The 26483-nt window shown below is 45.9% G+C and overlaps 1 protein-coding gene across 1 annotated transcript; it reads right to left on the bottom strand.

Moving 5' to 3' along the window:
• Positions 1–212: 212 nt before the first annotated feature.
• LOC104570283 (calpain-8) lies at positions 213–24253 on the bottom strand. Its single transcript, XM_010217278.2, has 21 exons — positions 24017–24253; positions 23078–23147; positions 17090–17208; positions 16631–16764; positions 16165–16333; positions 15204–15287; positions 14219–14304; positions 12816–12890; positions 11826–11986; positions 11287–11462; positions 9316–9327; positions 7317–7528; positions 6693–6729; positions 5955–6020; positions 4929–4986; positions 4483–4547; positions 3835–3903; positions 2747–2825; positions 1750–1866; positions 1125–1183; positions 213–238 (listed from the first exon to the last, which is right to left on the bottom strand). Exons 1-21 carry the CDS (start codon positions 24251–24253, stop codon positions 215–217), a joined length of 2109 nt encoding a protein of 702 aa, XP_010215580.2. The 3' UTR covers positions 213–214.
• Between the last annotated feature and the right edge of the window lie 2230 nt (positions 24254–26483).

The following is a 26483-nucleotide window of genomic DNA, read 5'->3' as shown; positions in this document are numbered from 1 at the left end:
GATAGATTTGGGTTTGCTTGATTTATTTCTGACTTTTTTATTTCATTTGAGGATCTATGTATCTTCTAATTGACAGGAGATCATTTCATTTTCTAAAATAACTTGCCACTAATTAAAAAAGATCTTTTTTCTCTTCGTGCTGTGTCAGGTAGAAGCCAAAGAAGCCATGGTTGTAAGAGCTGCAGATGTCTCTGCTGAATTCATCCACAATGGTTCAAACCAGTGTGCAGCACAGCCACTATGGGAGAAAGAGAACAAGGCTTCAGATAATCTGGAAGGTCCAGGGCATGGAGACACTATCATGGCTTTCTATAATGGGCTCTGAGAGGAAACGCTGTGAAAGACTGGAAATGTATTTTTGTGCTTTATGTCCATACACTTTTTTTTTTTTCTCTAATCTATCCACACTGAAATTTGGGGGAAATTCATTGCTGGGAGGGGTTAAGACATCATGTATGGGATTTCTCTCAAGGAAGGACAAAGTTCTCCAGGGCAAGTTGCAAGTTCTTTTAAAATTCTAGGGACAGATGATGCAAAGTACGCAGATGTAATTGGATCTAAATAACTCTGACTGAAGGGCATAGGCCTTCCTGGCCATCCTCTCCTCTTTAGAACCAGTCTTTAGCTGAGAGGGCTAATTACATGGACCTCTTGGGGTCCCTTCCAGCTCTGTTTCCTGTGATGTATTCGTATTCTGCAAAGAAGATTGAAGTTGATTGCATTTATTACAGCTTCAGCAGGAGAAATTTGCATTAACAACAATTAAAAAAAGAGCTGACATCTTAAAAGATATCTGCAGACAGGAACAGTTTTCTACTGTCTGGTTTCAAATGCAATGACAACTGCCCCCTGAAAGTAGGCGGCGAAATACATCATGAAACCATTTCCTCCAACAACTTCAGGTGTTTTGAACATATCTTTACATTTTTTGCTCATATAAAGGAAGTGTTTGGTCTACTAATTTGGACAGGTCTTCTGAGCTGACGGGCTTTTTGCATAAGTAAACTTTCCCTTTGAATCAGTATTTAATTTAGTGCTTACAATAGTTATTTAAAAGAAATGGATTTTAGTGGTGCCCGTTGTTACAGCTTAGCCACATGGTACCTTAATTAGACTAGTCTCACCTCAGGCAAAGAAAGCTGGATGACTCCACTCTTGTCTTTGTCCAGGAGCTGGAACACTTCTGAAAAATCAAAGAGGGAAAAATGGATGTAAATCACAGGATTTGTCATGTAAAGAATCACTGTCTGACAAAAGGTAGAAGTCTGGCCTTTTGCCATGACCTACTGCAAACCCACTGAGAACATTAGAGCTGTTCTTTCCTCTCACATGTGCTTTCAAAGCCACTCCACGGGGCCGAATAGTTAGATCTACAGCAGCAAACTGGGAGGTTGGCAGGAGAACAACTATAAAATCTAACACGCTCATATCTGACATGATCTGGGGGGCACATGAAAATCAGCTCCGAGTCAACACTGTAGATGATAAATGGTACCATTTAGAGGAGATGGGACAACCAGGGGTCAGTACGCTGAACATAAACTGGTAGATTATTAAAACACACCACCACGGCCGTCCGGACAGGATGGCACTTGCCATTTTTTTGCTGCTTTTAGAAAAAGGTACATTTTTGCTGGCTCCCTCACATTGACATGCCTTTGCTACAAGCAGAGTTAAAAGACACTGAACACTTAATAAAAACTCAAAGTTATCAAGAAACCTCCTTGGCGGGTGAAGGCAGGCACTTACTGAACAGGGTCTCCAGGCGGATCATGCAGGCCACAAAGCCATCAAAATCGATGGTCAGCTTGCTGCAGGCATAGCGGAGGGCGATGCTCTGCTGCACTTGATTGCTGAGAGTGAAACCTGAAGGCATGGGAAGCACATAAATCACTGCCACAGCAGGGTAATATGCCACCTTTGAAGCGACGTGTCTGTGGACTCCTGCAGCTGCAGGCAGACCTGGATGAAGGACGGCGTCCATTCATCCCAGAAGGTCTGCAGGGCCCCTTCAAAGCCCACGCACTATGGAGAAGGCAGGCGGAAAGCTCTCCCACGGCGTTTTGCCAAGCTGCAGATTGAACGTTGTTTCAGAGAATCACCAGTCCTCTGTTCCCCAAATAGACCCCAAATTAAGGACTCTATGGGACCCAGCTGGATAGCAGTGATGACAGCAGAGCAGCTTGCGCACACACAGCATGTTGGGCTTTATTCAGGCCCGTGTTAGTGCTATTTCTGCCCCTGGATCGTTCATGTAGGACTCCACTGGGCACAAAACACATAAAAGTGCAGTGCTTTTCTACATACTCCTGAGCTGGCAAACACTGCTGCAGAAGTGAGCAGCTCAGACGAGAGACAACATGGCCAGGCACCTTGCTTAGCACCATCCTGAGTGCAAAGGAAGGGGGTGGAAGGAAAGGAGGGGAGAGGAGGCTTTGAGCATAGCATCGAGGATTAGGAAATCATGAGGCTCAAACCCCAGCAAGCTTTAACCAGATGGACAAGCATTGGCCACAGTGTAGATAAAAAAAAATCTTAGTAGCTGAGACTGCAGAGGCAAGGATGGGGTTCAATGTATCTAACAGCCAAAGGATGTGGCAGCACACCAGGAAGCCAGAGTGACACTGGCAACGCTGTGACCCAGGAGAAAGACACAGAGCAGTTAACAAGCTCCTCTGGCCTCTCAGGGCCTGTTTTCACTGAGGGCTCACCACAGCCAGAAAGTGTCCCCAAGCTGCATACCCACCTGCCTCGACAAGGGCTTTCCGCATCTCGTGAGAGTCCATGGTCCCAGAGTAGTCACTGTCCACCTTCTTGTAGATGGCCTGCGGCAGAGGGGCGAGAGAGAGTGGGGGGCTGCTTTCAAAAGTGAGCCTGGGTTGTGCGAGCCCAGGCGGGCTGCCTTGGGCAACCACAGCCCTGAAGACATGCTAACAGGGGCCAGCAACCACAAGGAGGTATGAGGGCCCTCACAGGGTCTACCCTTGGTCTGTTGGTCCACCCTGGCGCCCATGCCCTGCCATACCCGTACCCAATCTAGACAGATCATGCCTGCCCCCACATCACCACTTTTTGTGGACACAGGCCCTGCTTTCAGACCGGCTTGGGATAGTCTCTGCCCCTCTCAGCTGAAGCTTCTACCCTTTGAAATGTTAATGAGGAGGGAAACATTTCAAGTAGCTGCTGGCAAGCAAGGCAGGCAGGGAAGCGCCTTCCCAGGGCTGGCAACCTGCGGCCTCCACGGTGCGTGGTGGCAGACAGAGCGCTGAGGAAAATACCCTGTCATTTGGCAAACGATGCCACAGACAAAGTCCATTTTTCAATATCTCAGACATGATGACAGATGTTTTCTACTGCCAGCAGGTTCATTAACCAGTGCTGAAAAATACATAGGCCTAGTGCTCAGGCTGGAGTTGGCACTCGGGCTTGCTCTGCTGACATAAGACTCCCTTTAGACTGCTCGATTATGGGTGGACTTCTTGGGATATTAAATCCTTCGACAGAGAAATAATTGTAGCATTTCTACAAGATTTTACAAATACAAAGCCAGTCCTTTGGTAGATCCTAAAAATATATGGTTCTTGTGTTTCCTTCGGCAGCCAACTAGCCAACTTTAGTGCCAGAGCATGTCCCAGGGATCCTAGTGCTTCGAAGCTTTTGCAAATTATGGAGCATGGTGGTGAAATGGTAGAGTATGGAAGTGAAAGAGGCTCTGCTTCTGCCCTTTCAAACGCAAGGTGTTGCTGAGCTCAACCTCCAGCTGAGAGAAGGGAGGCTCTTGTGTGAGATTCAGAGCTGGGAGGGAAGAGGAGACAGTCAGAAATACCATATTACCAAATACTTCTGAATCTTCATCCAAAGCGTCTTGAATTCCACAAGTCCCAAGGAGCCCGTCCCATTTGTCTGGCATTGTTAAGGCAGGGCTTGAAAATCAGGATCCCGCTCTCGTTATCCAAACCAGAGGGCAGATAGTTCCGACAACAACAAATTGCTCATCACAGTGTAATCTTTATGTTATATTAGCTCTCCTTGGCAATGTATCTCCATCTCCTGCAGACAGGCCCATATTTTTATATTTGCTCAGGGAAAGGCCTGCCAAAAATCTCGGGGCTATCTGCACTCTCAAGGAATGATTTACGGGGTGGCTAAATACCCAAGCCTGATTAGATCCTCTCACTCTTTGTACAGCTAATATGGCACTGAAGCCCTTCAGGGAACATGCCCCTCTCTTCCCCTTTGAACGCGGCACTGTGCGAGGAGAAACCAGTTTGAGAGGTGGGAGCTGAAGCTGTGCTTAAAACCAGGCTCTGCCAAGGATGCTGATGGATCCCGGAGCTGATGGAGCTCGCCCGGCTCGATTTTACACCTTCAGGCAATAGAGACATGTGTCGAGGCCACGAAAATGTCAACCCAGCCTTATCTTGTCAGAAAGGCATCCAATCCAGAAACAGCAACAGTGACAAGCTGACATTTAAAGGATACATCTAAAAGGCTGATCATCTCCCTGCAAGTGTTAATGTTGAATCCATCGCTTCTAACGTCCCTTCCTGCACACAAAGGAAGCAAAAAATCCAAGTCAGAAGTGCTTCTAGACCAGTGTTTCTCTGCATGCTGCCCCAGAGGTGCCGCCACGTTCGCATCTCACTAGCTGGGTAAATGGTCTGGAGCTTCCTGCACTGCTTCCTCCTGGCTGTCTCTCTCAGTGTATTAACAGACACTAAAATGGCTATTTTAGTGCAGGGGCCAGGGGTTGCTCTCATTTTAGGGGGTGGCAAGCCTCTACTTGCTCACAGAAATCTTGCAGCAATAATAACCCTCCTTTCCCCGGAGACGGGGCTGGATTTGGCAGGGAAAGTGCCTGGTGGCATTTCTTCCCCCTATATGAGGGGTTCGGCCTGGCCCAGCCAGTGGCACATGGGGCAACTCACGCTTTGCCAAGACCCGGTTCAGGATGGTTTGAAGCTCATTTGCAGTCACCTCGCAGTCCTGGGCAGAAAACACAGCACGTTAATGGGACAAGTGGTTGAAGCAAACTGTGTCCATTCTGTCAGACCTCTGGAGACTATTTCACCTCCAACCCCCTTCTAAATCCTTAATTTTTTTCTAACACTTCTCATTTTCCAAAAGACAACCCATGGAGGAAATCCTCAGAAATCTGGAGTACTTCCTAGTCTGTCGAAAGGGAAATAAACTGTTTGTTAGCTGCCCTGGTGAAATGACCCAGCAAGCATTAACTTTATTACCAGGATTGCCTGGATCGATTCAGCTTCTCATTTTTTTTCCACAGCTAAAGGATCACATTAAAGATCTTCCAGGCTTATGGAAACTACAGACAAACAGTACAGAAACTCCCCTCTCCTGAGACAGAGAAGTCTTTCTAACTATAAAGATGTTTTCTTTCCTCAGTGCCTGCGGCCACCTATTTGTCAGAAACAAATGTGATAACAGAGCTGCAGGCTTTGGGAGATACAGACCTCTGTCAAACACAATAAATAGAGAAATTTCACCCAACAGTTTTCTAACTCCATGAAGGAAGGAATTGCCCAAATAGCCAATTGTCAGAATTACGCACTAACTCCACAGATAATTTATTTCACCATGGAATAATATTTTCACAGTCATGACTCCTATCATCCGTATTTTCAGAGTTATTCTGAGCTTTGCATTACCGAGTGGACAAATAACATTCTGCACCAATAAGAAGAGCACTGTGGTAGAGATGTGCTGCTGTACTAGAAATCGCACTGAAGCTGTGAGCTCATGGAAGGGGAGACCTGCCTGGGTTTTGAAGACCACACAGTAAAAGGGATTGGTAGGGCAAATACTTGCATCCTCATAACAGCTCTTTCATATAATATTATATATTTATGTAACATTTATATATTTATATAATATTTGTATCATCATAAAGCTCTTTACTTTCAGAGCTTTTCCTTTCATTTCAATTCACTCACCTCTCCTGAAAGCTTGTGAAACAGAGTCTTGAACTCATCGTCTATATCTTTGTCATCGACATGAGGCTGGAGGAAAGAGGTAATCAAGGACGTGATTTATGACATGCTACTAGCAGTGAGATATGGGTGCCATAAAGCAACTTTAAGGGGGACTATTTATAGCAGTGGAGAATATCCACTTGCACTGCAGCAGTGGCAAAACAAGCGCTCCTTAAATCAAGACTTGTCAAGAGGTGTCTTCATTTGGGACTAACTAGTTTCCAGGATTAAAAAAGTTTTGAAAAAGTTTTCTGACATTATCAAAATTGCTGTAGCTGGCTCGTGGGAATGCAGGGGAGCCTTAGCTTTCTGGTTCCTGGGAATGAATCACCTTTTGTGATTTCTCTCCGGCTTCAGGAAGACTATTTGTATCTGTAAGACCGATCTGTCCCCTCACCCCCTTCCTTACCTATTTTACACAAAAGTACAATTCAATGTGTTCCTATCTAGTCTAGCAGGGTGCAGCTTTTGCACCTCCTGGGTAGTTACATGAAAATACATTAAAACTAAGCCAGGGAGATGTGCAAAGAACCTCCTCAACCAAAAGAGGGTTTTTTGTTTCTTTTTTTCCTGAACCCAAGCATATGGTGGAAGGAAGTAGCACAGTACTCAAGAGAACAGTGAAAATCTTACATCATTTTCACCATATTTTGAAAGAAAGGTATATTAGAAAAAAAAAGAGTCTGCACAGTTGTTTACCTCGTATGGGTTTGCAGCCACCACATCACCAATCACCCTAAGAAAGAAAAACAAATAAAGCACAATGGCAAATAGTGACTACCATCAGATTATAAAATAATTTACAACACAACAATACAAAACCTTGCCAAATGCACAAAAGAATGCTCTAGTTTCCTTGCATTCTATGCTCCCATTTCACCCTCCTGTGCCACCTCATTTTAAGATATTTTATTTGGGAAATCCAGCTTTATTGTTCTTGTCTACATACAGCTTTTTCATTCACTGGCTACTGCTGATGAAACACCCCTTTTTAAAGCTCTCTCTTTATCAGTGTGAAGTAGTGCCAAGTCCTTCCCCATGCCCTTTAACTGGGGCAAGTTCTACTTCATAGCCCTAAGAGGCTCAGATTAGGACATTGCTGCTGCCAGAGGCCATCTGATGAGCCGAGACTGGTTATTATGGAGGTGTGTGCCATGTAGGGTAGACTGTGTAATAAAATAGGTTATAGAATTGGGTCTGTTTGGCTGATTAATTGCTGGTTAAGGACTGTGTAGAGCCCAGGACATGAGTCTCTGGCACAGAGGGCAACATCTTCCTTCGTGTCTCACCAGCAGAAGAAGAAGTTTTAGAGAAGACACTTACTGAGTTTTAGCTTGTTTCTCAGAAAAGACTCGAAGGCAGAACTCCCCATTTTTGTAAGGCTCAAAAGTGGAGGGCACAATGAGGTACTCGCCCCGGGGCAGCTTCATGCGGCTGGACACTTCACGCAGGTTGATGTAGGTGCCAGACCGGGCTACCGGTTGGTTTCTTGCAAAGAAATCGCGGTTCAGATGAATATCCGTGTTATTTTCCAGCTGTGGATAATATATTTTTGTTAGAAATCATTTGACAAGTAAGCAGGTAAGTCAGACAGTCTACTTCAATTTCATTGTTCCTTTTCAAGGAATTTTTCTTAGCATTAAAAAATGAGCCTGTGAGTGATGGCATAAAAGATAACCACCAGGATTCTGTCATGGGAAACACTCACATGAATAATTAGAAGGAGAAAGTGTCTTGTTCTATAAAGATTATCTTTTCACAGGCCTCCTCACAGACTGTGGTATAAAAATAATTTAAAACATCATAATGTGCATTCAAATTTGGTCAAATTAATATTTGCTATGCAAGTTGTCCCATTTGTGAGCATTTTTCCCTTTTATAGCCTGTTCATGAAAAAAAAAAGATTTTACAAATACATTTCTTTAAAGCAATTTGTGGTCTGTGATAGAACTCCTAATTGCAGAGGAATCAGGCTCTCTGATTTCTTTAAACAGACGGAGAAGAATAGCAAATAGGACAAAATACTAGCACGAGGGTAGGATTTTCCAGGCCAGACTAGAGGACATAGCCAACTTTTATTCATAATATTAAACATACGTATATAGCCCTTTGGATTAAAGAGTAAATAATACTCAACTTTCCCCTAATATCCATATATCATTAAACAAGTGTATATATATCATTAAACAAGTGTATATCATTAAACTGTGTAGCTTGTAAAGCCCTGGTGTAACAAGGAACAGTGCTGTAAGAACAACACTCTGCTTTTGAACCTCACATTCCTGACTTTTGTTCCACAGGGATGTCTTTCAAAAAGTGTAATTCAATGATCCACAAAAAGAGTTGTCTGCTTGACACTCCAACTTCAACTATTCTGTGATTCTGTGATTCTGTGACACGGACTGGGGAACATGACGTGTCGATAAAATTTCTGCCTGTCTAAGATCAGAGCATATAAAGGTGTTATCAAACAGCTTATGCTAATTCAGTGTTTTTCTCATAAACTGAAAAACAACATGAGTTTTTATCTTTTTTTTCTTGTTTTGAAGACAAGATTGGATTTGGGATTTTTTCAACACCCCCGCCATTTCTTTCCACTTAAGTTTCAGCTAAGTGGGACTGCAAAGATTAAGAAGTCAGATTGTACATCTTTTTCAATGCATAAAGCTCATTTTCCCTTTGCATCTGCAAGGCTGTTAAAGGAGCAAAATTAATTGGCTCGTGACCACACATTCATTTACTGAGGGAGAAGGAGCTCAGGAAAAAATTGGCAGCACAGAATGCTGGGCTTAAGTAAACGAGTAGAGGCGATTTCTACTGCCAGACAGCCCTGGGGTCTCTTTCTTCAGGAGTGAAAAGTCTCTTTACCTTGATATCAACATCTCTGAGGATTAGGGAAGGTTAAGCTGGGTTTGTTCATTAACTGCAGCCCCAGTTCAGAACAATAAAAGGAATGGATCCCCAGAGTCCGGTATTTCTTCTTAAAAAAATAGCTAGATTTTTTTTTCTTTTTGGAGTGCATAGATTCTGTTCTGCCTTTGTCTTTAATAAATAGACAATTTCTGACATCCACTATACAAAATCAAATTTCAACAAGTATAAATGAGATCAAGATGGGGACTCAGATCTCTGTAATAAAAGCCAGTGCCCGCATCCCTTGGAACTGGTTATTGAAAAATTGAGACTTTTGTGTGGTAATAAAGAACAAAGCTCCCCAGAAGAACTGTCCCTAGCAAGGAAGAAGTCCTGCTGGTAGTTTAAATCTTCAGTGTGACAGGAGGTGTCCACTGGACACTCGAAGTTCTCGGCAGAGATTACGTACCTCCAAAGGAATCTGAAAGGAAAAGAAAGAGCTGATGTTAAAGGGCTGCCACACACATTCTGCAGCCATTGGAGAAAAAACATCAAGTGAAGCCTCATCCAGACACTTATTTTTAATTCCCCTTTACAACCCCATCTTGTAGTGTGCAGCTTCATATGCAGTTCTAACTTGTGCTAGAACTGTTTCAAAGGAAAGCCAGGATCTTCAGCCAGAGGAACCTATATGACCCTTAATCTGCATTCTCCAGATATGTGAATTATATTGTTGTCTGGAAATATTTGGATGAGTGTGAAACTCAACGATCATTTAGCCCCACGTTGCAAAATTGACCTCAGAATTTTTCAGGGCAGACCTAAAATCTGCATGTCTACTGTTACGGAAACGCTGATAAAAATATAAAGATACTGTCACTGGCCATTAGCCTGAGGATGAGTAGACTGTTGTAAGGTGAATATAATGAGTAATAAATTTCAAGATTTAGTACTAGCTAAATCTGCTAGACAGCTGTGTTATTTGGTACCTCCAAATACAGGGCTTTTTGAAATGCAGTTGTCTTGGAAGCAGAAACACCACCAAGAGCAGGAGGGATGATGATCATCATGCTTCTGGAAATGTCACTTGTACAACACCTCAGGACTACGTGAAATGGCCCCGGGGACCTCAGGCCTTTCTCCTTATATCCAGCAGTCCGGAAGTCAGGAGCTCAGGGGTAGGCCCTCCAGAAGGATTTACACTAGGATATTCTGGCTACTTGACTTTTAAAAGCTGCACAAAACAGGTGGGCTTGAGCACACAACTTTTTGCTCTCTCTTACATAGAGATCTCCTTTAGATCACCACCTGTGTTGTCCTAACTGGGCTTTCTCAGTCACAGCATGAGGAGCAATAATGTAAATCTTCAGCATTGAGTGACCCTAGGAACTTGGACCATGGCTGGATGTCCATGCTGGGTGGTTTTGCATCCACTGCTTTCATTTACATTTCTGAGATTCACTAAATCTCCCTAATAAGGAAGAGATCACAGAGGAGGCAGAGCTGAATTATACCTGAAGCAGAAAGGGTCTGCTAACTTCTCTGCAGTGCTACTTGAGTGATGGGAGCAGTGGGCCGTCTTTCATGTGCAAATTCCTGGATGCAAACAGGTCAGAGTGCTTGGTACCATGCAGGCAGCAAAGCAGAAATGCATGTGGAAAACCTCTCTGCGCATGCAGACACTTTGGCACTAGGGAAAATGATGGTTCTGGACCATCCCACACAAGATATATTAACAAAATTCAGCCATTGCCATCTGCTCCCATCTGTGCCAGTTAATGATCTCCATCCACAGGCATCTACACATCATTTAATTGCTTTTTTTCCAGGTATGATGCAGTGATCAAAAAAAATGTTTGGCAATTCTCATATTTGATTCTCTCCCATCACAAAAGTTAGAGATGTCTCTGTACAATTTTTCCTTACATTATATTTACAAAGACAGAAGCAACACTGGGAAAAAAAATAAAAACCAACCCTCCTGGGTCCTAGACCAGAACAATAGCATGGCAGACAATGAATCAAAACAATTTTCAAATGCAAAGAAAAATAAAATGCAAGCCACTAGTGAGTACTATTGATAGGCTGTAATCAGAGCCATTTATCTGGGACTATCAGGCATCCTGAGCATGTCTTCATTCACACACTGAAAGAAGAGGCTCTCAGTAAGGCTGTTACAGACTAACTGCTCATGGTTTTATACCTAGCACCTGCTAACGTGGGACAAAAACTGAACTTAAATTTGTCTCAAACTTCCTGTACTATGCAGGTCAGGAAAAAAAAAAAAAAAAAAAAAGAAATAGAGGAAGATTTGAATCATCCTGTAAAATCCTGTTGTTCTTGAAGAGTAGTGGTGAGGGTCAAGGCATTACACAGTACTAATTTCTGCCCCAGGGGAACAGACAGTGAATAAAACCTTTGAGGAAGGAACAAGCTATACCTGATAGAGTGAATAGCCAATACTAAGCAGAGCTTCCCCCATTTTCTTCTGCCTCCTGCGGTTCTTCTGCATCAAGCCCACCAGCACAGTACAGCACGGTTCATTCAAGCTCCCTTCGTGGTCATCATCTGGTTCATCCAAACGGATTTTAAACTGCGGGTTGGTCCAGTATGTTGCTAGAAATCCCCGAGGCAAAAGAAAAAAGGAGGAGATTTTGCTCGCATTGTAGCCAAGATGGTTGCCACTCAAATCACAGAGAATATATCTTTGAAAGAACCTGAAGTCTGCCCATATGCTTCCATTTTTTATTACATTACATGTCTCTCTGTTTTCACAGCTATGTCGCATATCAAGTGGAGCCACAGCAAATCAAAACACCCAGATATTTTCCAGGCAGTGACAATAGACAGGGAGGAGCTGATGCCATTAATTCATTCCATTAATTATGCTCTTGGCTGAGGCTGCTGATGGTACAGGAGGAGTTAATTTGTTCATTTTCTTTGTTATTTCCCCCAGTGGCCACTTAGCTGAGTCTCTACCTGGGTAGTTTTGGCAGCCCCCAGCAGTGGAGCCCCGTCTCCACTGTCCATTAAAGAGGGTCAGGTCCCACTTATGAACTGTGTTTCTGGTCAGGGTGTCAGGAGTCAGGTTGCAGATCTCAAGCCGGGTGAACTGCCTTTGGAAATCTGAAAACGACATCCTGGCACACAAAAACACCAGGTGAGTTCATGAGCCCACCACAGTCACAGCAAATGGATCCTTTTCCCAGCAGGGCAGCGGATCTCAGCATCACACCCCTGCCCGAAGGCCCACTTAAAGGAACATGGAAATTCAGAACTGGCTTTTGGAAAATCCCATTTCCCACAGCCCAGAAGACCTCTGGAAAGAAATAATTTTAAATCCTCATTTTGGTCTTTTTTTTTCCTCTAAATGCTCTAATAAATAGTTGGTTATTTTTCCCACCCCCAGTGCATCTGCACGAGGACAGGCAGACGGTGCTGTGAGCATGAGGCGCCTTCTCAGCTTTGCACTGCCTTACATGCCCTGCAGTTACTTGCACTGAAGGATCCCAGGTGTTTATCCTTTAATCCAGTCTAGGATGGAGTTTGATGTGGGCTCAGTATTGATCTGTGTGATCAGCTAATGGGGATGGGCTTTCCATTAGCTCTGGGTAAACAGACTCTTCCCAAGCAGATAATCTAGACTTTTTCATCAGCACATAGCATTTAGGAGGAAAAAAAAAAGCCTCAAAATATGGACCATCTGAGGTTCATTCTTGCCACCTCATTAATTTTATTGCCATCTGGTCTCTATATTTTGGATAAGCACTAAGTTATGCAAGCTCTAATGAAGGGTAATATTTGCATGGGGAGGGAGATAAACAAGAGGCTAACAACTCAAACATGTCACGGGCACATTGTAACCCCTTTGTTACTGGGCGATTGTCCCCACCGAAATGAAAGGGCTGCTGAAAAAGCATATGTGCACACGAAACATCCAAAAGATTAAGCTAACTGAATTATTCTTACCAAAACTCCCCATCATCTACTTTCTTATCCAAAGCCTGTTTTTGCTGGCGATCAATGTAATTCCATTCAGGAGCACTGCAGACAAAAGGCAAAAGCAACCTGTTCAGTTGTAGCATTTAATTTCACAACAAGAGTAAAGAGTTAGGGTCTTTCTCGGGTTATGGCTGACAAAGGCATATGTATTTCTGCAAAAAATTGCTACTCTGTCCCACAGTGGCAGTGCACCCAGCAACCGGAGTGTGCACAGCTGGGATCGCCCTTCACTTGGGCATTTACAATGAATAAGCCTTAAACTGGATCATTCCTTTAAGGTACCAGAATGCAAAAATATCACAGAACTGTCTGGCTTCGGCCGTACGCAGGCAGCGGGTCCTGCAGAGCGTCTCAATGGCAAGACCTGCTGGAAGGCCTGGTGTTCTCCTTGGGGAACTCACACAGGCTCCACTGCTTGCATCACCCAAGAGCAAGGGAAAATGTGGAATTAGGAAATATGCTGCCAAAAATGGTATTGCTTCTCTGCTGTTCTGGTGTTACTGCGTGACAAGCTGGACTCTGATTTGATCTGCTCCCATGTAGCTGGAAAAGTCTGTATCTGCTCCCACAGGGCTGTCCCCTGCTCAAACAGGTGCAGCGAGATCAGGATGTGGTGTGTACATGTGCCTGAGCATGTTATTTCTTGGGATGAGCAAAGCAGCTCTGGTAAAGATAGTAATAATCCTTTTTTTTTTTCTGTATTTTCTATCCTTGAATACTATACAATATCAGCATCAGCAATGCAGTCAATTGGAACAGGAAACAGATATTAAAACACTGTCTGAAAATAAAATATATGTCCATGCCACTCTAAACATAAAAATAAGAGATGTTTTCACCGGCATTCTCATGAGACTCCAGTCCAGTTTAAGATGAAACAGTTCCAGAACAGATCCCCAAGTTTTGGGATCTTTACCTGATTTGACCTTTAGCAGAACTGACCTTTTCAAGATTCTCCTGCAGAAATCAAAAGCACATCTGATGTAGAGCTGCAGAAAAGGCAAAATGGGTTCACTCTGCTCTGTTAGCTCCTAGGAATGGAGCTGGTCTGCACATTCTACTGAAGTCTTGGCAACATCACCTTGCAAAATGGCCTGAGTGCCATGGTGTTGAATGGTGTTGTTGCAATTAAAATGTAGACTGTTTTCTCTTAGAAGAAAGCTCCATCTGCAGCAGGCAAGAACGTCCACTGAGCAAAACAGATCAATATCTAGCCTTACTAATGAAGTAATAGTGTTTTATTCCAGGTGATTTAGTATCTCTCCTGAATGCGCTCTGTGATGTGATTAACCGCATACTCTGAATTTAATTTTTAGAAGATATCAAAATAGAGTGAAGAAAGAGAGAGAGAGAGGTATATAACAACCTACTTATCACTCCAAGCTCCAGTCCATTCCACTTTACCCCAGGGGTTTCTAATCCTGACTAGTTTCTCTGGCCGTCCTCGGTAATTTACCTAAAGGAGCCACAACAAACAGAGCCTGAGCACCTCCATTTTCCAATCATCACGTAGCAATTGCTTTTCAAACAGTTTAAATATGATTTGTACTTGAGTGATGTGGTCCGTTATAATTTGCAAGAGTTAAAAGACACCTAGAGGTCTTCCAGCCTTATTTTACATTCTCCTGTGCCATGGAGCGAGCTGTTAGCTGCATCACTCATGATTTCATATAATGATAGCAACCTGCAAGGAAAAACAGCAGCTACAAAATAGCAGAGCGTCTATATCTTCAAAAGCAGGAGGCACCTCACAGCACAGAAAGGTTGGAAAGAGGTTTTTTTTGGCATGAGCATCTGAAACCATTCCAGTTTTGGGGAAGCAGGAATATTGTAGAAGGGAGTTCAGTAACGAGGCTTGGGCGCCTTTCCCGTTGATACCAGCTGGCAAAGGTCATGCTCTCATCTCCCCAGCTCCACAATTTTGTGGTGGAGGAGCTGCCCCCTCTCCTGCTCCTCCTTCCCTTCCCTTCCCTTCCCTTCCCTTCCCTTCCCTTCCCTTCCCTTCCCTTCCCTTCCCTTCCCTTCCCTTCCCTTCCCTTCCCTTCCCTTCCCTTCCCCTGAGGCAATAACAGTGAGGGCCACAGTCCCTTGGTACAACACAGGCTACAGGCTGCACACTGTCCTCCACAGCACTACCAGAAGTATCCCGAGCCTTCAGCCTGGCCAAGTCTTAGGGTCTCTTTTCTTTTTTTGCTTGCATACTTTAACAATATTTTCATTTGCTCAGCCCCACACAGACCCTGGGAAGGTAAAGACACTGCAGTGCTGCAGTCCCAAGATGTTGACTAGTGTAAAGCTTCAATCCAGGCTGGATGAGCCGGATAATGAGCAGGTACCTGGGAGAGGCTGGCTTACCTCTTCTGCTCCAGTGACAGAGTAAGCATGTCCCTTTACCAGCTTCAGGCTCGTAATCGCTTCTGTTTCAGCTGCACTAGTTATCTGGAGTAATAAAAGTAGGCACATTTATTGCTATGCAATGTACACAAGCACACAGCTTGCATGTATCAATTAGCACAGGTGAAGATACCCAAAGTGGTAATCCACAATGAGTGTCAGTATTCCTGATGCCAAGTATATCAAAGAGAAGTGAAAAGTTCACACCTACAGAGTTTCATATCCCCATACATGCAACCCCAAGCACAGCCAAGATTCAAGAAAGTACTATGAAATCTAGATCTAAATACAGACTCGCATTGCAGGTAACAGATCCAGTCACCTCCTGTAAAGACACATCCATGTAAACTCAGCTCCAGAGTGCCTTGTTTTGCATTCAGTGTGTCCAAATGAGAACTGTGGTAACCCTCCATGCCATGAACCAGGACTTGAAACAAGATTATGAAACAGGATGTGGAAGGTGTGGAGTTTTCAAAGCATGTGCAAACATCTTCTGTAACCCCAGAGACTTTGCATTACAGGTGTATTTAAATTTTAGGATTAAAAAGCAAAGCTAGAATCAGTCTACAGGCTACTAGGAAGTATCTCAGAACATTTGTCCCAGGCAGTGTCTGGAGCTGAAGTTATACAGATTTTGAAAGAGTAAAGATACTCAGGGAATGAGACCGAAAAGCAGAGCTGAGGAAGCCAGTCCCCACTTCATGGCTTTAAGTGCTATCATGGACTCTCTTGAGGTACAACAAGAAGTTATGAACCTAGTCCAAATGTTTTATCACAAAATCAATAACAGTCTCTCACTGATTGCAGTTCACTTTTACTTCAGACCTTACAAGCAATGACTAACACAAATCTGAGTTTTCATTACAATATGGACCAGGGCTCTGAGAAGAGGGGATGGGAATAAAACAGCGGCAGCTCTTACATCAATGGAGCAGCCCAGCAGCGACCCAGCTCGCAGAGCCTTCTGGATGATTTTGTACAGGTTTGGAGGAGCCTTCCTCAGCTCATAGGACTCAGCAATGCCTCCAGTAAAATCCTCAAATGCTTCTATAGTGGAGCCTCCCGTGAGAGCTTCATAAGAGCCATTCAACCTATGAAGAGACAGCAGAGCAGTATAAAGGGTAATCTCCACTCACAAGCATTGGCACTGAAGAAAGAAGGGTTTGCAATTCAGCATCCTTTGGGCCTTCTGATCATCTGCATGACTTGGGGCACCAGAAGTAAAGAAACTTGGAACAGAAGGTTGGTAGTGCCTGTTACAGACATAGGGTAAACTAAAGATGGGCGGAAGAGAGACTGGTTTGGGTGAAGTACACCATGCTTCACATCGTGCTTGATCAGTCAGGTGTCCCCCAACCAGGAACGCTGCCTCTCAGGAGGCTGCTTACTTGGCGTAGGCCTTCTCCAGAAGGGCGCTCCAGAACTCGCTGCCCTCCGCCGAGTGCACGAAGAGCAGCTCGCCATTCTTGGTGGGCAGCCGGTCGTCAACCACAACGTCCACCCACTCCCCGTACTGCCAGAACTGAAGGAAAGAAGAGAGAAGTCCCTGATCCGGGCTGGTATGTCTATAATGGCTCCATAGCACCACCTTCCTGCCCCTGTTTAACACGGATTCATGTGCTGCTCTTTCTGTCTTGAGGCTTCTCACTGTCATCCACAAGCGCCTGTCATCTCTTAGACAAGGCACTATGCACTGTCCATGTTGGGCAACTACTTCCTTGTAATAAAATGAAGATCTCCCCCTTTCTATCCTTGTGAGACACCAAGGGACTAAAGACCAAAAAGCTGCTTTCAGCTAAACATGGGCATATTCTCTTTTATTCACAATCTGCTAATCACACAGGTACCTGGAAATGAAAGATCCCAGCGTAGTCCTCCTGGAAGCTCTGCGCCTTGGGAACAACACGGTACAGAACATCTGGGTTCAGCGTGAGAGACGCAATAGCAGCAAGCAGCCAGCAGTCACCTGAAACACACAAGGTCCAAAACACAATGGTTCATTAATGGGGTTTTGTCAAGCTGATCGTTATATCACACCCCTAGAATAAAATGCCAATATTACGCGCTTTTGCCACATGTAGCATTGGTTCGGCACTTCATTTTTGCTGTGTTTTTTTTGTCTCTTCAGCTCATTTTCTAACCACTCAGAGCTCAGATACCCCAAAGTCTCTGAAGATGATAATAGTGATAAATTTTATAGTTTAATTTGGTACTCTTTCCAAAGCTTTACTGTTTTGTTTGCTTTTCTCAATGAAGCTGTGAAAGCAGGATCCTCCTCTAAATGCTGTGCAAACAGGATTTTTGCATTCTTTGTAATGCCTTCAGGAAAAAAAGGGCGTAGCCAGAGAGAAGGGATTTGAGGTACATTGTGTTACAAACCCTGGCTGAACAGTACTAAGCTAATGACTTGTGGTTCCTTCACCAGCCCTGAGCTGCCACAACCAGGAGAGGCTGGGGTTTAGGGGATGTCCAGCAAAGGCCAGGAGACCTGAGTTTTCAGCAATGGGATTTTTATTTCTAGAGAAATAAAAATTTTTTGGAGAATGTTTGCATGACAGCAGGAAGATTTGGGTGGCTAGTGCCTTCTTTGAAGGTCTGAGCTTGGACCAAAGCTTGCAGCTAATATTACCTATTTCCCTCAGAGTCTGGTCCACTGGGAAGTCTGAAAGCAGGCGAGTGTTCTCTGGCCTGCAGGGTATCCTGGAAAGCACGGGCATGCATGGCTCTAGCTGGCGGCTGAGCTCCCTGTCTGGTGTGGACTGGAGGTTTGTGGGGCTTTTGTACCCTAAGTTGATACCCAGTGAAACTCGGTAATTCCTGGATTTTTACAGTATCTCAATATTTACATGCTGCAAGCACAAAGATGGAGCTGCTTCTGCACTTCTGTGGTTCTGTGATGCTTTCTTAGGTGTGCAGAAAGTTTGGGAAAATGGAGCCACTCTGAAGGTACTAACACTTTCTTGGTTCCATGTCTAGATTTAGTTTCTCTGTGCAGCTGCACGTTCTGCAGAATGCCTCAGCAAATCAACTCTTCCTTGGGTGGAAATAAGCTAGTGGAGAAACCAGTGAAAGAGTTCAAACTGTAGGATGGCTCAATACCTCAGAGCAGGAGTTATCGCTTTATATTAACTTAGGCCTTATGTTGCAATGCCCCAGTGCATATAGTTTGTGGTGCTAGGGAATAATTTGTATTACCAGGGATCTTACCCAGTGCTATGTGCTTTCTGTTCTGGGTATCTCTCCTGTTGGGAGATACCCAGATGCCTTATAAGAGCTGGACCAGGAACAACTGTTCCCAGTTAGAAGAGATTTGAGGAAGACCCGGAAAGTAGAGCCCTGAGCTTGATGGACTGTAACTCTTGTGTGTTGGGAACTGTTTGCTTTGGAATAGTATCCAAGGAATCAGTCCTGTGTGAGCCAGTCACTTGAGGTGGCTGTTGGGACATGGCTGTAAAAGCGTGACCTGATGTGGGAATGAGACCAGCTCATCCAGGCGATACCAGTGTGAAGGGAAGGCAGGGTGCTGCCATGGGAAGTGCTGCCAAGGCTCCCACGGGATTGCTCTGCACCTCTGGGGTAGCTGCGTTTGGGAACTCAGACTAAAAGGGGTTGGAAAATGGCTAGATTATCTGTTTCCCCCACCATTTGTGTTTCTTCTGAAATGAGATTAGAAACGCTCATCTCGTCCTATACACGTGAAGCTTGAAGAGGAAGTGTGAGGCGGGTCAAATGCGACTTGGGAGAGAAGCTGTTTGAGCCAAGAGCTCTTATGTGAAAGCTAAGATCAACTTGCTGAGGAGGAAATGAATTAAAATAAATGGCTCATTAAAAGTTTCAACTGCAAATAGCGAAAGTTGCTGCTTTGCAACTATCTGTGGAAGAGGGACTAGAGGCCTAGGCCTCTGGAGCAAATAGGAGCAAAACCTTCTCAAGCTCACCTTGAACTTAATTAAAGTGCTCACACTTGCAGGGAGACAGCTGTGTAAAATAAGCAAAATTGGGAGAGTACGTGGGGGTCAAAAGGTTTTAAGCACCTCTTCCCTTATCAAAATGTACCTGCAGGAAAACACAATACTGAAAGCCCTGAGACCTACTTTGCAGGCATTTCTCTGTGGCTTTCCTCAGTGTGTGCACATGCCTTGTGTTATTAGCACTGCTGTTCCCCCGTGGAGAGGCAGAACAGCGGGGCCAGGTCTGGGGAAGAGCTCTCTGGAGGAGGCAGGTGAAGAGTCTTATAAAGGTGGAATTGAAACCCCTATTTCTGCAGCTATCCCCAGATTCTTGGCTGTGCTGGCTTTTCCTGGCCTGCCAGGAGATTCAGAAGGCTGTTTCAGAGTCCTTGCTGTGTCCCTCTGTGCCCTGGGGGGGGTGGTGTCCATAGGAGTGACAAAGTGCTGCACAAGATGACGCATCTGGAAGGGCTTCCCCCTCCTCAGCTCAGGCATGTACAGCCAGCGAAAGGAAAGGAGTGTTTGTTGCACAGCTGCACCAAGGATTCAGTGAAATGGGAGGGTTTCCTTAAATATACTGTTTATTTCCTTGACTCGGAACAAAGCCATTTCGGACTCTCATCCCCATAGGATGCCAAATGCGGTGTGAAATCCTTTGCAACTGCCTACAGCATCAATGATCTTTTTAACATTTGGGTGAATGAGTGACATTGGTACAGACGCTTCTGCCTCCCACAAACATCCAATGCAATTTAACCTTCTGTGGAAGCATCTGGGGCAAGTCTGCCTGGAGTATTCATGGAAAGAACTCTATTGAAAGAATTGCAGTGCTGAATTTTGTCTTAAAAATTGCTTTTCTTGAGCAATGCAAAGTCTCATCTCTTAAACCTTACATGGGAGCCTAGTATCTTTGTATAAGCTATTGGCTGAACAAGTATTAACCAAGTCTTCAGAAATGAATGAGTTGGGAATTGGCTGTTGCACATTAACAAGGATGCAGGAATTTATCCGTACCAAGGAGCTTTCAGGATAAGATCTAAATTATGCTGCCTGCCTCTTACCTTGTACCCTGAAATGGGATGTTAGGCTAAAAGGAGGGCCTTTCTTCAACCTACCAGAGTAACAAATAGCTTGTTAGGAAAAAAAAAAAAAAAAGTGCAAGCTGACAGTGCACATCCATTTTCTTAAAAGTTCAACACCATGTTGCCAGTAGCAGCTTTCAGAGTTTTATATATTTGTGCCTGCCTATGGTGCAAAGGCATATGCTTCCTACCCCCGGTAAGGCAGCCTATGTGGGACCACTAAAACTTGTTGCGTTTCAGCTGCACGTTGCAAGTCACTTTTCCTTATGTGAGGAAACTGTTAGATTGCCTTCCTAAAAAGTGCATCTGGAATTTTTGGAGGAAGGGAAAATGAATTAAATATTTATTTAGAATGTATTTCCAACACAGTTATAGACAAACAAAATGGCAGCAACAAAAAGCACTTCTGTGTGCTTAAGTTCTTTAATTTTAAAAAATAAAGAAGTCTTCTCAGCATTAGCCCTACAAGGCTATGTCACATAAGCTGCTTTCTATTGAGTCTCACATTTCACCAACAGAATTTTGAGACAACTGCCAATTGCAACATTTGCTGCTGAATGTGCTAAAAAGGAGCCAGCTTGATTCTTGGACTGAAAGTCATTTGTAATGCTCATAAGATTCCTTTTTTATTATTATTATTTTTTAATTTGAATGAAAAATTCTGACCTTGAGTTTGTGACAGCAACATGAACCTCACTGTGCATATATAAGTTTTAAGAATTACTTTGACTATTCGTACGCTGCAAATCAACTCGCCACCCGCTCACGGGGAGCTGCCCTGCTCTTTCCTGCACCGAGACGTTTACCCCAGCACTCTGCACACACAGAGGCCCTCAAGTCTGTCTCAGAACTGCTAAAAATTTAGGGTTGCTTCCCAACCTCCGCGATGTTCTTGCGGCTGTCCCCCAAGTGAGACCTTCATCCTGTACGAGGATCCCCTGCTCCAGCCCAACGGGACCCTCCTGGCTTCCTGCTGGCCACCTGGCCCTGGGGGGACCTTCTGCCCTGTCAAAAAGAAAGTGCTTCGCAGCTGGGGTGGACCTGGAAAGCTGCATTACACTGGGAAGGTTTGGGTGTGTTTTCTTTTCCTTCAATTTCAAAGTGTGCCACTTGCTGCTTAAGACCTACAAGCAACTCTGGGGTTAACTTACTCCACTAGCTGTGAGGAAACTTCATAAGTCACCTTTAATAACTAAGAAAGACTATGCGGCTGTGTTTCAAGCTGTTACTAGGCTATCAAAAAGGTATAGTTCAAAGAGCGTTTAAAATATTTCAGGTCTTTCAAGTTCCCATCAAACTTCCCAAGCTGATACTCATCTGGCTTATGCTGTTGTCAAAGAAATAAGTTTAATGGAGTGAGACTAACTCTGGGTTTTCTTGTTCCTTTTGTTCATGTAAACCCAGACCTGCAGTGTTATTCTTAAAAGAAAAGAAACATGTCAGAAAAGATTATTAAAAATGGATTTTTATTTCCCTAAAGGACTTGTTAATAGGTCACATGCATGGTTTGTGCAAATATGTAACCAGAGTCTGTTCAATAGAAATGTTTTACATGAGGGCTTTAATAACAAGTACTTTGATGCTCAAGGTATTGGATCAAATACCAAAAAAGCATAGTGCACCTCAGTGATGTTAAGCAAATACCTAAGTAAAAGGCTAGTCCTGTGCCCATATCCTGAGGTTTGTTTTTGTAAAGGGCCAATGTGCGTAGAAGTGGTTGTAAACAGCCCTTCAGAAACAAAACTGGATTGTCTTTGCTCTCTTATTCTTTGCCCTCCTAGGAACCTGATTTTTTCCCCCCTGCGGTTATAGAGAATAGCAAGCTCTTCACAAAAGCAGAATCAGAAATTGGGGGCCTTTCTTGTGAGTTTGGGGGTAGCTTTCTGGAGCAGCATGTGGGGCTTCATCCCACACAGGATGCTGAGCTGGGAAGCCCCCGGAGCCGGCACCGAGCTGCCTGGAGCCAGTCCTGCTCCTACCACTCTTTGATAGATTTGGGCACTGCTCAATACTGAAAGCCTGTTGAGCTCCACAAAGGACAGGAGTCCTTAGAGACATTCAAGAGGTGACAGAAATAATAAGGAGCTCGAGGTGTGTGCAGTCATTTTCTAGGCTTCTAGGTGAAGCACTGACCTCTTCTAATCCAAGATATATATTCCTCAGTGCTTTAGCTTGCAAGCTCTTAAGGAAAATGAGGCTTTACTGCAGGATTTTTATTTTTTAATGCTATTATAATACATCTTAAATCGGAGGTGACAAGAAATGTCGCTTTTATTACTTGTCAGAACAATTCTCCTAAAATACAGTAAGTGATTCCCCATACTCCACCCTGGCAACCACTGGATAAATATCCTTGAGCCAAGTGTATGTTTGGGCATCTTATATTTTTAGCACTAGGAACATAAGCATATACACTGGGTTTTAGGGGTTTTTTTGATTGCTTTAGTGGTGCCATGTTTACAGGAGCAGCACTGATGGCTCAGACACGGGGACACTGAGGTGAGGAGCACCACAGGCAGCAGCACACGAACAGGAAGGGCTGTTCTCTGCGTTTCATCCATCAAACTCTCATGACCCGCATCTCCACGCTTCCGCCTCAGAATGGCAGCAGGAGCGACTGCTGCTGCCGCTATCTCCTGCAGCTGGGTTTTATCAGCAGGGCAGCTGGGAGAGGCTGCGATCCCAGCCTCAAAGTCCTTAGCCTGCCCATAGGGGAGCTGAGAGGATGTGGTGCATGAGGGATTTTTAAATTTAGCTTTGGAATTTTCTTCTTCCCAATAAAGTTCAGAATTTGCCTACTCACCCAGGGCTCCTTGGCAGATGTCTGTGCGAGTAGCTCCTCCAACAATAAACTGAGGGTTGGCGCATAGCTCCTGAAAAGGCACGTTTGGAAAGTACAGGTCATTCTTTCCGGTAAGAAAAAATCTTGTTCGTTGTTTCAGTGTGAAGTTCAAAAAATAGTAAACATTTCCAATATTTCTTAAAAATGTGTACTTCCTCCTTTCTCTGACTACAACAATGTGGCAGCGCTAAAGGGAAAACAGTACATCCTGAGGGGCAGTGAGCCAAATCCTGGAGCGCTTTCTACCTGGGACAAAGAAGACTGGAGGAGGGTGCCAAGGGAAGCCAGGGGAGCATGGAGGGTCACAGGCAACCCGTATCCCAGGGAGGGGCAAAACAAGGAAGGAGGAATGAAGCACGGCCAGAGCCAAGTGTCTGGGAGATGAAAGATCAGAGAAACAACGAGGCCTCTACCTTTTACAAAAGAACCTCAGCATCTAATCTTTTCTGATGGACACGGCTATTTCAAGGGGATATTATGTATAGGATATATGCAACTGAGTCCAGATGGATGCCCTTTAATTGCTAGAGGCAGCTTTAAGCAATATAAGGGGTTTTCTCTAAGCACTAGCTGGGTTTCCAGGGATGCACTCACCCGGCAGGGACACGGTGTGAGGACAAGGCTGTGTCTGACCATCGGCAGCTGCCGGGGGAGCCCCATTCAGACACCCTTGGGGTTTTGCACATAACCGTTCCAGAAGCAGATGCTCTTGAGCTCCATGGAGCTGGGCTGGGAAACTTAGGACAGAGAGGAGGGAAGTGGCTTCTCATGGAGCAATAGAGAGGCCTAAAAAGAGGCAAGGAAGAGCATGAAGGAATAGCAGGGAAGAGCATGAAGGAATAGCAGACGCTCAGGATCGGAAATTGGCATGCAAACAGGGCAAAGGCAGAGGGCTCTTACCGTGGGTCTCCTCCAGGTGATGCCCTGCGTGCTGGGGGAGTAGGGCCCCAGGTCGGCATAGCCCAGCGCTGAGGGGCAGGCAGGGAACTCGTCGTCCTTGAAGAGCGCGCCGGCCCGCAGGCACTGCTGCCGCAGGGCCTCATAGTCCTGGCGCAGGTAGCGGGCGGCGTTGGCGCGGGAGCCCAGCCCGCCCGCTGCCGCCCGCTCCTTGCACAGCCGTGCCGCGGCACCGGACATGTTGCCGTCCTCGCTGGCACCTTGTGACGGGGCCAATACGGGCAGGCTGGGGTAACCTGCAGGGAGGAGGCACCTAGCGGCTCCCCCGCTATTTGCTTAAAGACCTGTGAGCTCCCTGCCCCTTCTCAAAACACCATCTCCACAGGGAGCACAAGGAAAGGCCGTGCTGCTGCCACTCCTGTTTGTGCAGTGACAGCCCATCCCGTCTCCAGTGAGCCCGGCCTGCAGAGTGGCCCTGCAGAGCCCCATGACACGCAATGCCTCCCGCCACAGGCCCAGCACAACCTGCCAGCTGAGCACGGAGTGGGGCAAAGGCCGGGAAGTGCAGGAACGAGCTGCTAGTTTAAATGGTCTTTAAACTACGTATGTCTTTGGAACACCTCAGGTTGCCCTGTCTCCTCACCTGGGAGGAATCTCCTCACCATGTTTCTGCCCACGGCAAAAACCACATCGCTTCCCCCGTCCATAAGAACAGGATCTTATCTCAGGCAGTGGAAATTTACCCATAGTATCTGGGGGCTTTTGGTGGCGCTTCCTACAAATAAAATGTGTACAGAGGGGAAAAAAAGAGACCTTGGGTGTAGCAATCTTTCTGGATCCCAAAACATGTGGTTCCCGCTCTTGTGATTCACTTTGTCCACACATGTAGGTAGAGGTTCCGGGGAAGGCGGCAGTGGGTATGTCCAGAGCCACAGCTTCCCATGGAGGCGGAGGGTTTCCCCGGCAAAGCCCCCATACCTCCGCACTCGGGGCTTCGGGAGCGAGTGGCACCGCTGCTCCTTCGAGCTCAGCACACTCAGACAGGAGCTGTGGGGAGGAGGGAGAGCAAGCACGGGGTGGGAAACTCCTTGAGATAACAAGGCCAAACAGAGGCTCGCCAGCTTGCCTGCCTGCAAATATTTGGAGAGCACAAATAGAAAAGTGGTATCCGCTCCGGCACAGGGAGGGGTTGCCGTTGTGTGGCCTGTCCCACATCTCCTCGTGTTTGGGAAGTGTATGCGGGCCGCGGTGGTCTCTGATGGAGAGGTTGACATGGTGACCACCCAACCAGCGTGCCAGCCTCCAGCTCCAGCTCCTGCTGCTGGTGTCAGGCCCGGCCCGAGGCAGCAGGAGCAGCTTTTCGTGTAGAAAATGATACACAAGCCCCATCTAGAGGTTGTAGAGCAGAGGGAGAGATGGCAGTTGTGGGGCTGACGGCAATAAGCGCTCGGGTGATGGTGGTGGGAAGCAGGGCTGGGGTTTTCCCGACTGCCTCGCCCTCGCACAAAACTACTGCTGAAAGTGGCCCGAGCACGCAGGGAAAAGCCACCGGGAAAGCTCCCGAAATGGCTCGGGTTTCCTCTGCTTCAGAGAACAGCGTGTTTTTGTCCATCTCTTCCCGCTTTCCTTTTCCCAGCTCCCGTGTCTGAAGATGATGAGGGAGGGAAAAGAGAGGAAGGGGGAAGTGCGGAACCTGGATGTCGTGTGTGTGGTTATTCTTTCACTGGACCACGTTTTCCACCCGGATGCAGGGAAGGGGAGGGTAGGTGCCGCATGCTGGTGGAGTCCCTCTGGAGGAGCCCCCCCGAGACGGGTGCTGGTCACACCTTAGGCTGATTCCCGCCCCACGCACCCCCCTGCTCTGACTCTCCTCTAGGAGCTACTGGGCTACCAGGGCAGCAGCCATGGTCCCGTGTAGTCTCAGCTGTTTCCCCGTATTTTGGAAATCCTACTTGGAAATCTGTCTACCATTCAGGGAGTATAATGCAATAAGCGAGACAATGGGTTGCTGTCCTCTGCTCCAGGCAGCGCAGCAGTCCAGGTGGGGACTCGGGTGCTTGGGGCCCCTGTGATTATTATTATTATTGTTACTGTTATTAGTGGGGTAGGGGCCCCTGTGATTATTATTATTATTGTTACTGTTATTAGTGGGGTAGGGGACTCTCAGCGCAGAGATCGACACCGCGTGAGGCCGGTGCAGCTGAGCACGCACAGCACTCGTGACACCTCGGGGGGGGGGGGGGGGGCGGAGAGCGGCGAACGGGGCGTGTCCACTAATGGAGAGAGGGGGCGCGGCCTAGGCGGAGAGGGGCGGGGCCACGGTGATATAGGCGGGGCCGCGTAGAGATGGGTGTGGTCATGTCTATTGGGGCGGGGCCGAAGCCGGCGGGGCGGGGCCGAAGTCGGCGGGGCGGGGCCGAAGCCATCGGGGCGGGGCGGGGTGGGGCGGGGATGGCGGCGGGCGGCGGCC

This window comes from Tinamus guttatus, unplaced genomic scaffold (genome assembly GCF_059628265.1).
Source record: "Tinamus guttatus ecotype Peru unplaced genomic scaffold, ASM5962826v1 Tinamus_guttatus_pri_ptg000241l, whole genome shotgun sequence".
Lineage (NCBI taxonomy): Eukaryota > Metazoa > Chordata > Aves > Tinamiformes > Tinamidae > Tinamus > Tinamus guttatus.
This window is presented reverse-complemented; position numbering and strand designations above follow the sequence as displayed.

What these genes read in the sequence shown, in the direction of transcription:
- LOC104570283 (XM_010217278.2), bottom strand. Translation starts at nt 24,253, where the DNA reads ATGTCCGGTGCCGCGGCACGGCTGTGCAAGGAGCGGGCGGCAGCGGGC. An exon ending in CTGGAGAAGGCCTACGCCAA is followed by an intron (nt 16,334 to 16,630) that starts GTAAGCAGCCTC and finishes GTCTCTTCATAG; the next exon opens with GTTGAATGGCTCTTATGAAG. An exon ending in GAACCGGGTCTTGGCAAAGC is followed by an intron (nt 4,548 to 4,928) that starts GTGAGTTGCCCC and finishes CTTTGTGTGCAG; the next exon opens with GAAGGGACGTTAGAAGCGAT.